At 38.7% G+C, this 11,894-nt stretch overlaps 1 protein-coding gene across 1 annotated transcript in view; it reads right to left on the reverse strand.

Annotated features, from left to right (window-relative positions):
• ints6 (integrator complex subunit 6) overlaps positions 1–11,663 on the reverse strand; it is a 17,836-nt gene extending 6,173 nt beyond the window's left edge. Inside the window, exons 1-7 of the mRNA XM_008328374.3 lie at positions 10,901–11,663; positions 10,700–10,777; positions 9,067–9,216; positions 4,023–4,112; positions 3,245–3,428; positions 676–801; positions 129–280 (exon numbers count right to left, since the gene is read on the reverse strand). Of these exons, the coding sequence (XP_008326596.1) occupies positions 129–280; positions 676–801; positions 3,245–3,428; positions 4,023–4,112; positions 9,067–9,216; positions 10,700–10,777; positions 10,901–11,011 (891 nt within the window). The 5' untranslated portion in view covers positions 11,012–11,663. The remainder of the gene's footprint in view (positions 1–128; positions 281–675; positions 802–3,244; positions 3,429–4,022; positions 4,113–9,066; positions 9,217–10,699; positions 10,778–10,900) is intronic.
• Positions 11,664–11,894: the final 231 nt, after the last annotated feature.

Here is an 11,894-nt window from a genome sequence, read left to right on the forward strand (position 1 = left end):
AATTAATTAGGAATATTGACCTAAAGATAAAACCCCCCACTTGACGTTGCCAATTCCAACCCAGTATTAATGAATGCATGTTTTCTTTGCTTTTGTTAACATATGCAGTAATTGCTTCAGTTTCTTACCAGCGTAGGAGAGTTTTGGTCAGGCCAAAAGGCCTCAGGAATTGGCCAGTGACCAATAGGCACGCCTGTTTTAGGATTGGGTCGAACATAGATGAGTTTGTGACAACAATGCCAAGGCTGTGGTCCGGACTTCAACGCCTCAGCTGGCGTATCTGCACAGAATATACAGAAACTAATTAATTTCAATAAAAAGAGCTTGGTGGAAGTTAGACAAAAAGAGTATTTATAAAACGGGAAACAGAAAAGGAGGCTGTGAAAAGACAAAAAACAAAAAGAGTATTTAACAAACGGGAAACAGAAAAGGAGGCTGTGAGAAAGAAAAGAGCGTGTAGGAAGTGAAAACACAAAGGTACGAGTCTACAGAGTGACATCCGACAGTTGCTTGAGAGCAACAGCAAAGAAAAGCTGGGATGATTAAAACAGTGTGTGGGTGAGAGGGAAGGTTCTCTGCTAATCAGCTCCATGCAGAGCAGAAGTTGTCAAGGGGGTCTTCTAAAATTAAATTCTGCCTTTTTTTTCCTCTTGTCGAAGAGCAGAGGCCTGTTACCTTCCAGGGGAGGAGGATCAGGCCCAGTCTTCTCAAAGTTAATCACCACACCACTCTGGATTTTCTGCACCAGAGACTCCAGACATTGATTCAACATCCTCTGAGAGAAAACACTGTAAGAACGTCCTGCAAAACACAGAGACACAAACACTTGCATAAACATGGTAATGTCATGACACAAACACAAACAAATATGGTCTCAATCTCAAAATGGTTCTGGTGCACTGTGAGAGATCATTAGGTGCTGTGGAAAATATAGCAATTTCACACAACAATTTGGAAACACTGGCCAAAGCAAACAGTGAACACAAAACCTCAAACCCATCTTTGGGACTTCAGAATCATTAGTGTTCAAGAGAAACACCAGGACTAACAACTTATCCTGTCATGTACAAATGGCCCCACCTTATGAATTGTCCTTTATTTCCTTATAGAGCTGACCTGACTCGAGAGTGAACCAAGTGATAATCTAATACAGTGTCCATTTCCCTTTATGGCTCTGCCAACACCTGTGAGAAATATCTGACTCATTAACCACTAAATACTCTACTTTCTTTTCCAGCCTGTCTCTATTACAGCATACCTGTGTGAGGTGCTTAGCAGGAAGTCAACCAGTGGGTTTGTCAGAGACTGTTTGTTGTTACATACTGTTGTTACTCCAGCTGTTGTGAAATTTAACATGAGTCATACAATGTTTGGGGCACAAGGAATCAAATTATGAGCTACAGGAGGCTGAAAGGAAACCCAAAAGGAACCTTTAGAGATAATTATTATACCTACATTATAGATAGTATCTCTTTAGTGAGTACCGCTACATAGAGTTAATATGTACTTTAATGTGTCCTTTGTAATGGCCTTAAACGATTTTGCAGCCAAATGTGAGTTATCTAGTACAGAGATATTCAGACCACTACCAAAAATATTCAAAATATTTGTCTCCTCAAGTACCCTCAGACAATCACACACTCATACGAGAGCGAGAGAGTAAGAGAGAGACAGAGAGAGCTGTATTTAACAACAAAATTACTTAACTAAATAGTGTAACACTAGAGGTAGCACAAGTGGTCCACCGACCATAGTTTGGGATCCACTGGTCTATTAGATTACCATAAAAAACTATCTACAACTAATATAGAGAATAGCAACCATTGGTACGTTAGTCAAAAGGCTTGAAGTAACTTACAAGAAAACTTCAATTTAGGAGAATGTTATAGAAATCAAATTATCTTGTGAATATTTTAATTTTCCTAAGGATCAAATTTATTTAAATACAGTTGTAATAATTGAATGATAATCACTGTAGAGATATTCAGAATACTAATTATTACCAAGAAGATGACTGGATTATTGTGTCTTAGTTGTGAGAAGGAGGATTACACGACTGTAAGATTTATGTTAACCAAAATATATAAAGCTCAAAATGTTTCCACAGTACATCATTTTGGATTCAGATTACAAAAAAAACAAAAACAAAAAAAAAACAGAACACATGTTCAGTGTAACTTCCCTGTTCCACTACTCTTCTGACCTTTGCTGCCTACAGCTCCACCTCTATCCACTCTGTGCTGCGTCCTTTTTTATTCACCCATTGTAAAAGGCTGTGGCTTTGTGTCAGATCTGCCATCAGCAGTAATAGACGGCAGTAGACTGTCAGTGACAATGAAGCTGTGTCATGTTCCACATTCAGTACCAATGACCATTATTCACAACCTGCCACCAGCATCATTCTGGTTGGTTCCCCCGTCATCTATTTTTATTATTGGACAGCAGGAAATCTCCCATAAACCCACATTCTCACTGCTCAAAAAATAATTAAATGGTTAAGTTGGGAACAGGACAAAAAAACGCTACACCATTTATCTTCCAGCTGTTAAAAAAAACAAAAGATATTCTGTTCCTAGTCATCTTTGGTAAGGAATTTATACATGTGTTAAATATTCCAATAAAGATGTTTTATTAGAACACTTTTTCATTAGAAAATGTATTTCAAAGAAAACAACTCACACTGTTTTCTTTTAATGTGGTTAAAAAAGGGTGTGGTCTTCAGTTAGTGTTTGACTATGGCTGGAAGCAGCTGTCCCTTTGTTTATGATAATTGGAAATACAATTGGCAATTATAGACTGTTACCTAACATTAACTATCTCTGAAGTAGAATGTTGAGCTTGGTCAAATTCTTTCCATCACTGAGAACAACAAAGTCACACCTTAATTGCACACAGACACGTTCTAAAGTTCTAATACAGAAATGATAGGTGTAAGCTCTGATATAGATGAGTCCATCTAGAAATCTAAACTTATGTTACTTGTTTTTTGTTTCCTTTTACATAGTATTCACTCTAAGGCGTTTACAGCTTCCTGTTACCATGTTAGTGATGTCACAGAGTTTGACAAAAACACCAGCAGGCAGAACAAAGTCTAGAAATGTGTACCTGATCATTTTAATTCTATTTTAATGTTCATTGAATGAGTAACTACTGAATATTAATTCTGATTAAGAGAACATTAAAATGCATTTCCATAACAGGAACTAGAAGCAGCAACTATGGACTGAGACAAACTGTTGCTTACCTCCAGTGACCTCACACATTGGAGTGATGGGAGAATCGTCAGACGGGACACCACCGAGGGGTTCAGGCTCCACTGAGGCATTACCAGCGATCCTCAGCACCAAAGCAAACAGACGCTGGTCCCAGCGGAAGGGTTCCTTCGTCAGTTCACTGCCCGGCAAAGGGGTGGTCAGAGGCAGATGGAGCTAGAGAGTGTAAAACGAGCCATAGTGTCAGCCACAAAAAAGGATTTTCTACAAAAGTTGGTTAGTAATTCAAATCTGCAAGTTGGAGTTGGGCTATTCATTTTGGTTTAAATGGCATAATGTATAATCAGTTCCCGCTTTTTCCTTCTGCTTGTATCTAAATTGACGGAACCACACGGTCATCACGAGAGCTACAAATTACACAGTGGCTGAAGATACAAGTATTCTAACTACACAGCTTAATGGAACTATCTCCATTACACAGAGAGGAGCATCAGTAATATTTAGTATGGACTGCCGATGCAGAGATGACAACTTTATGAGCAGAGATAAATATTAATGGTGGAGTGAGTTACTGAGGGAATGGGTTTAATCTGACAGAAAATGAATCACTGTCACTGCAGCCATCAAAAAACACACAATGTCTAATTATAAGGAAAGGGAAATGATTGACAAAAACCTAAGAAACCTACAGTAAATAATCCACAAATAAGTTTTAATGTTGACTGTGTGATCGCAGGCTCCTATTTATCATGTAACCCAACAGGAAAAACTCCTGATGAACTGAGATGTCTTTTTTTAATGTTGGCTCACCTCATCTTGGACTCCACTGCTGCTTGTCAACTTGTTTCCATCAGTGACAGCAATTATAATGGCAGGTTCCAGAAAGAATGGGTTCCTTCCCTATAAACAGTAGGAGAATTAAGGATTAACAGTGTTTATTAACTGATAGTGAAAGGAGCTACTCCCTGCTGACACTGGACAAAAGGCGAGGCATGTCGTGGACAGGTTGCCATTCTTTCACAGAAGTGCATATAGAGACAATCATTCACATGAACAGAAGAAATAGTAAAGTAAAGTAAAGGTCCTGACTAAAACAACTAAAACCAGAGTTTAGTTGTTTAAACCACACTTGTTTTATAGGCATCATAAATGTGATGACATCACTAGCTCATTGACAAAGTTGCATCTGTGCCATTTGTTTGCTATCAACAACACTGGTACAGTATATAAATGGTGGATCTATATGAAACCACTTTGCTACAATATTTAAGAACATCAGCATTTCACATTAATAAAATAAAAATCAAGCAGCAACACATTCATCTCTGCACACTAGGCCTGTGGGCTCCTCCACAGTGGCCAACTTCCACCTCAAAGAAGCCCAACATCCTGTCAGCAGTCAGCACACTGGCTCTCACTGCAGACTCCATAAAGGCCATGCTGTATCGACAGTGGTGCAGTTATTAAAGGATGTGGACCCACATGGTGTGAAGAGTACCTGTAGGCTGTGGTTTCAGCTGAAAGATACATTTGTCCAGTTTTAGAATCAGCAGAGTAAGGAGAGGGAAGATGCCACAAAGAATCACATGGCTGTCGGTATCCATGACAACCACAGCCCCGATTCCCCCTACCTCCTTAAAATCCTGTTATGATATTGGTCACTTTTCTAGCATGCTAATGAGAAGTTGATGATGCCACCTTGGTAGAAGAATTATGTTTTCATTCATGTCATGTCATAATAGTGTTGCTCTGCTATTAGTTCTGGTCACATCAGATTAACAGACAGACACAATCAGCAAGCTCTTTGTAATGACATCTGCACCAGCAACACTGCGTATGGAGCTTCAATGTGGAAATTGGATTCTCCATTTTCTAATGAGGTAGATAACTGAACGAGGGCTGCAGGCATTTGTGAATGGACAAAAAATACTTCTTGTATTTACACAAGAATTTGTACATGTTGAAACAATCTTCAACCCTATGTCAAAGACGTAGGGTAAACTGTTTTAAAAATTAAAAAGAATTTAAAACAGCCATAAAAATGCAATTTCTGTTGAGTTGCTCCAAAGACAAGTAGCGAGCCAAGGCTGACTTTCAAGTCTAACTTTGTTATTGCACAACTACAGTCCATTCTTGGTGTTCAGGAGTCAATATTCCATAAAAACAACATCAGTGGCCGAGGGCTGTCAGCCTAAATGTCCCTGCCCATCACTCTTTGTTGTAGATTATTGGTCCATAACAAAAAATAGGAACAATGGTGCCTCCGACACCTTAAACGCGCTTGTTGTTGTAGTAGTATCTGTATCTGTCACAGCCCCAGTGTCTGACAAACAACAGACCATAAATTTAATAAATTCACCAAAACTCATCCAGATATTGATTACACATTCAAATTGTCATGGAATACAGCAGATCAATGTCAACACCTTCCATCATATGCATGTCTTTTTAAACCAACACTGCTGGATCTATGGCCTGTCATCACAAATGTTATGGCAGATGGAGATCCAATAAATCATCTTAACCTTAGACCAAACATAAACCCTTATATAATTATATAATCTTGCTGCCATTTTTCTTGTCCTCTTTTTAAACCCTTTCGCTGCTCTCCTAATGAAACAGTCATCAGTGTCAGGATAACATGCGGGTCTGTCTCCCTCCCGTCCTCCTTGCCCCCTCCTAATCTCCCAGGGGAGAATCGTCTCAGATGCCTGGCAACCTTGAGGACTCTTTGTTACTGTAGAGAAAAATCACTCCAGGGCAATATTAACTTAGCACAGACTCATTCCCCTTTGTCTGGTCGCTCTCTGGATCTCAAACCCATTGAACATCAACAAAAACACTAAAAACCACACATAACATACAAATGTTATTGCAGTGGAATTTCAAATACAAAGTAGATGTAACACTTCCATTTGTAAACCTTTGATTTACAGAACAAGACACTAACCAAGATTTTAAAAAAAACATGTGCAAAACAGTAAGTGTGCGTAGGCAGAAGAGCGATGATGAAACCTGCCTCAAAAAAAAAAAAAAAAAAAAAAAGAAATGTACTGAAAAGGAAGCTGCCTGACTGCTCTGTGCTCTTCATCCACTGAACTAGTAATTAGAAAAGTAAACATTCTTCAACTCTCAATGGCGCACAATAACAGAGTCTCTTTTTTTTTTATGCAATGACAAACAGGTTAGGCATCAACTGATCGGACAACAATAGCAAATTACTACAGCACCACAGAAGGTATGATGCCTTGTAGCATGATTAGTTTTGAATTTAAACAGTTTAGAATTTGTCAAAACTGTAAATGAATATGCTTGGGTTGGATAATAGAAGTACTTCATTAATCCCTGAAAAAACTCATTATTGGATAGAACAGAAGGGGAAAAAATCAATATCTCACAAGTGCCCCTTTTCTGCACAGCTAAATTGATAGGGTTTACAGAATTATACAGTTTTTGTCAAGCTTAAATGAGAGAAGCTGGTCAGTTTGTAAACAATTATAACAAATTCGTTAAAAGGAGTAGATTAAGGAGTCATTTAATCAGAACTGTAAGTCGCTTTGGATAAAAGCGTATGCTAAATGTAATGTAATTATCATTGGAGCCCATGTTTTTACTCATTAAAATATAGAAAATGAAGGAGAATTTCAGAGAATCAAGATGCCCTTGTGTCATGGACCAGGTTTACTGCCATTAACAGAGCAAAGAAACCAGAAGCCAGAATAAAAAAACATTTTGATTACAAAAAATAGTGTAAAATAAATAAGATATACAGATTAGATTTACTAGTGCATTAGTAAACTAATTAGTAGACTAATTTACTCAATGTAATACCTCAAGCAGCCACTATCTCAATGTTGTAATTACTATTAACTAGTATCTCTGAAAACTAGTAAGATAGTAATTACAACACTGATCACTTCAGCAACAAACTGTGGTTACAGCAGAGCATGACCTCTATTCTGAACAAACTGCTTTTCTTCCAGGTGTAGACAAGAGAAAGACTTGGTCATTACTTATAATGACTGTCAAATCAACCTGTCATCAGAGGTCACTGGCAACCAGAGCAGGACACAGCAACCTTGATTTTTGTGTTTGTGGGTGTGTGTCATGTCGTGTTTACAGACGTGTGTGTGTGTTCATATTGTTCCTGCTGGCCCCATGGCAGGGTTGGTATTTCACATTCAAACTCCCTGTAGGAGTCAGACATACATTATGTATGTTACATGTACTGTATGCATTAGGGTGCCCTGAATGGTAAGAAACCTCCCATCACTTCACTCAGGAAAGGCTTGTTAACAATTCAGCATTTGCTTCTGGCTTCATAATGGAAAAAAGAGCAATCCACCTATCAGGCTCAACAGTAAAACTAGTCTTCTGCCTCAAACAGCACTTCATTTTCAATCCGTGTAGAGAATACCTCCCAGGACGATGTGATAAAATTCATCTCTCACAGTACGTTTTCTGGGTTTGAGTAAAGATCAAGGTCAAGCCTCTCTGGATGTTTTTTTCAGTTGCAGTTCAAGTCCTGATGATAGAACTGTCATGTGTTTACAGATAAGTCACGAGGAGCTTAATGAGAGCAAACACCAAACAACTATTTCTCTCCCTTGCTTTCTGAGGAACTTCATGTTTCAACAACTGGACAGGACAACAGCAGCCCAAACTGGTAATGTCATCTAAAGCACTTTTTGGAAGTGACCCAGAAATACTGAATTAGTAACAGACTTCTCGTGGGCACAATGAATATCTAAGCTTCCAGCTGTTGCTTAAGTCAAAAGTTCTGTTTACCCTGAATATAAAAACTCATCATGTGAAGTTGTAAAAGGTAAGATAAAAAGTGCAAAAAACTTTAGTTTTATACTGATGATCCTAAATGCCATTTCCAACATTTCCTTAAACACTGACATATTTCTTGTAAAGAAAAAAATGAATCAATCCATTTTTCAGTAAATGTTGTTTAACAGAGCATTGGAAAAAGCTCTCTCTTCATAGTAGACACTTCATAAAAACACAAGTGAAATACAGAATAGTCTCTGGTAAACAAAGAACTTTACTGTGTGGTTGCAATATTACTATAAATCACAATTACTCCTTAGACCTCAAAGTTCATCTTTACGTTTTGTTTTTTTACCATTACATAGCATGGACAGAATAATGCATAATAATTAAATTCATTGAGCCAAATTTACACTTGTACTGAACACCAAGCAAATTCAGTAGGGGTCCAGGCAGAGTGTATTTTAAAAGCCTGTATAGAATCTATGTTTTATTTTCTTTTATATTTCATTTATTTTCTGTATTAATTTTAGGAAGCATCTAGAACTGAACACATACCTGCTGGCAGGAATTGCTGTATTCATTAGCTCAGGATGAGCCTGCACTTAATTTACTGTAGATGCTAACCTCAGTGGTTATGGCCAAAGTAGTGTATGAATCACTTCACAGTAAAACTATATAACTTCCATGTTTTAATAATAACCTAAAATTTTCCATATGTTTGCCTACATGAATGAACAATATTGAACTATCCAAAAATTCACCATTATGATTGATTCACTACTACTTTTAAATATAATAATTTCTGGCACCAGTAATAGCCACCAACATGGTAAAATTTTGAGATACTGACAGTTTACGTTGCTCCTTTTAGCTTGTTGTTTTTATGGTTGTGTCTTGAGCACGTGACTGAATGTGTGCGGGGTCACAGTATGCAGGTGGTTGATGCTTGTAAGACTGTGGATAGGGGTTAGGGAGCAGGGGTGGAAGAGTCTGAGGGGGGGATGGGGTCATAGTTGTCATAACAACACTTTCTAAAACCCCGATTTTCTGTTTGTTCTTCTTCAGAGCTACATACCTGTCCATAGTTGTCTATCCCAGTCACTAATCTATTGAGATTGAGTAAATCAAAAGCAGTCCTCAAGGAATGGCCGATTGTTGTGAGTCCGGTGGCCTGGAGGTTTCGTAGCTCTGTCATGAACGTGGCATGAGTCTCCTTCCACCCAGCCTTTAAAAACAAACAGAAACAAAACAACTGTGTTAATAAACACATTGGTTTTTAAAAAATGACATCAACACTAGTCAATGATTACCTCAAGGGGGTTGATTGAGATTCAAAAGAGTAGAAACGTACTGTTACTGCATGATTTCTTACCAATGAACTTTTGCTTTCACAATTGTATCATGCACCTTGTCAGAGAAAACTATTGAGGACAAACTGACCAGTACATGAGGTCAGGTAAATAGTTTAACCTGTGTCCAAGAGAGAGCTATAGTATATAATGACATTAGATTAACAGTTTAGGGTTTACTATCTGCCTGTTAAAGTGGTAGTAACATTTTTGTGTTACTGTAAGTGTGGTAGTGACATTTTTGTCTTCTGCTTTTGGTTTTAAGCCATTGCCATCTTTTGGTCCAGATGCCTTCATCATTATAGTTTTGATAAGGATTAGATAAGGGCACACATCCTTATCTAATAAGTTGGTTTATAGACCTCATCTGTGTCAGGAATCCAAGAATCCCCAGCCATATGGTGAATGAGTGAAGATTCCTGGTTTATTTTGACAAAGGTCAAACAAATAAATTCAAAAATATAATAATTACCAGGAGATAATCTTTTTTAAATTTACTGTCTTGGTTATTATGTTTAGTTTAAGGCTCAGTCTTGGGCTTAATCTGAAAATGGTGAAGAACTGAAGAAAAAGGTTCTCATCTATATCTATTAAGTTGTTTTACACTTTAAAATTTGCCAGCCAGACTGTCTTTTTTTTTTTGAACAGTCAGATTATGTTTAAATAAACCCAAAGGTTTGTGATATATATAAAAATAAGTATAATTGCAGTTAGGATGATAACTAAATAAATGTCTGTATTTTCTGAGATACTTAATATATTTTCATCTAAATATCATCTTGCATTTTTATGAACTATATGCAATTTTGGAAAAGATCCACCTGAAATTTCAACCTGCACCCTTATCCTCTAAGTCCAAATTGTCTACCTCTGGCTCTGATATAGGTCGCTGACACTCTCTCTCTCTCCCTCTTCCTTCCTTCCTTTTCTCAAGACAGTAATGTGACAGCATAGCAGCCAAGTCCCTCGTCTGTTTCTGCCAGGCCACTAAAACCAGCATGGAGTCATGTATGTCACAAAGCAGCAACAAAAGTCTCCGTATGCTTTCGATATTCACTGACAATTTGTTCCAAACTACTTAAGGTAGTCTGTCGCCCTTTCTCCCTCCTCCTCCTCCTCACCCCCTCCCAAAAAGATATCACCCTCGCTGTATAAATAACACCCAGAGTTCCTTGCTGCTCACATTGAAACAAAATGTCGGCCATGTTTTAAAAGGGGTATGAAAGCTCCTCCTGAAGATCTTATTCTCTACACAACTGATGTAGTGATCACAGCGTGGCGGTGGTGGTGGAGTCGTGGAGGAAGGACAAGTCAATCTGCGCAATGTAAAGCTGGACATGACCCGAAAACAAACTCTACCTTGATCCCGAAAGGAACGTCGTCAAAATTTACCAACATATACCGGTCCCCTCGGCTCGCCGGATCTCTCCCTCTGAGCTGTGGAAAATAATAGAGAATTATTTACGGTTATCAAGAGAGTTTGACAGGCGAGCTTTGCAACAGCATAACCAACATCTGGGGGATCTCCCCGTGTATGAATGTGTCCCGTGGTTACAGTACCTTCATAAAAGTCTCAACAGCGCCTTTTGCTATGTCCAGATAGGTAGTGCCCAGATGGGTGCGCTGGTTCATTGAAGCGGACGTGTCTATCAGAAAAAGTAAAACGGGCATTGTGATGGTAATGACACGTTCTGCATGGACTTAGTGTCAGTACAAACGGCCAAAACGCAGAAAAAAATCTTTTGTTCTCCTGCCGCCACTATCGGCTCTCAGCTAGCTAGCTAGCTGGCTAACTGTCTGTCTCACACATTCTTTCAAAAAAGTGTAAGAATAGTGAGTGTAGAAGCCCTTTCCGGGCAAACTAAACTAAAAATCCCAAACCCTATGGGCAGGTTATTGGTTTACGAGGGATTTTGGTTATTTTTACAATATTCTGCAAATATTTCTAAAGTTCATACTAACAAAGTTCCCCCCTCATTGAATGTCCCTGCTTCTCCCTACACTGAATGCGCTGTGGCTTGTCCACTGGTTTTCAACTCAGCATCGAGTTTGGCCCCGCCTCCGCAGCGGTCTTTCACTCTCACGTGGACAAAATCCCGTTTTGTATTGGCTGTCTCAAGCCACTCATTACCATATCCAAATAAGGCTAACACTGAGCTTCTTATACGCATGCGTGCTCGCCCGAGAGGCAGGAATGTGAGGAAAATATTCCTTAGATGTATTTTGTCTTAAAGAATCAACATTTGGCGACGCTTTCGTCTTTTTCCCGAGCATCCCGAGCATTTTAGTGCACTGTGCTCATCTACTGCCTGTGTCCGCGCTGAGAGTTGATTACATAATCAACACTTACTTCATCCTATGCACGGGCGTGGGCTGCTGTGAAAGACTATAGACACAAGGCAAAAACAAAACCGAAGGCAATACATTCATTCTAGCAAAGAAACGCACTGAGGATTTACATAGACCTATCAGTACCACTTGTGCATTGATGGTGATGACCACACAAAGACTGCAGTTTGACTTTGATGCGTAATGATGTAAAGGAGAATAGGCT

Source organism: Cynoglossus semilaevis, chromosome 16 (genome assembly GCF_000523025.1).
Source record: "Cynoglossus semilaevis isolate Cse_v1.0 chromosome 16, Cse_v1.0, whole genome shotgun sequence".
In the NCBI taxonomy this organism is placed as follows: domain Eukaryota; kingdom Metazoa; phylum Chordata; class Actinopteri; order Pleuronectiformes; family Cynoglossidae; genus Cynoglossus; species Cynoglossus semilaevis.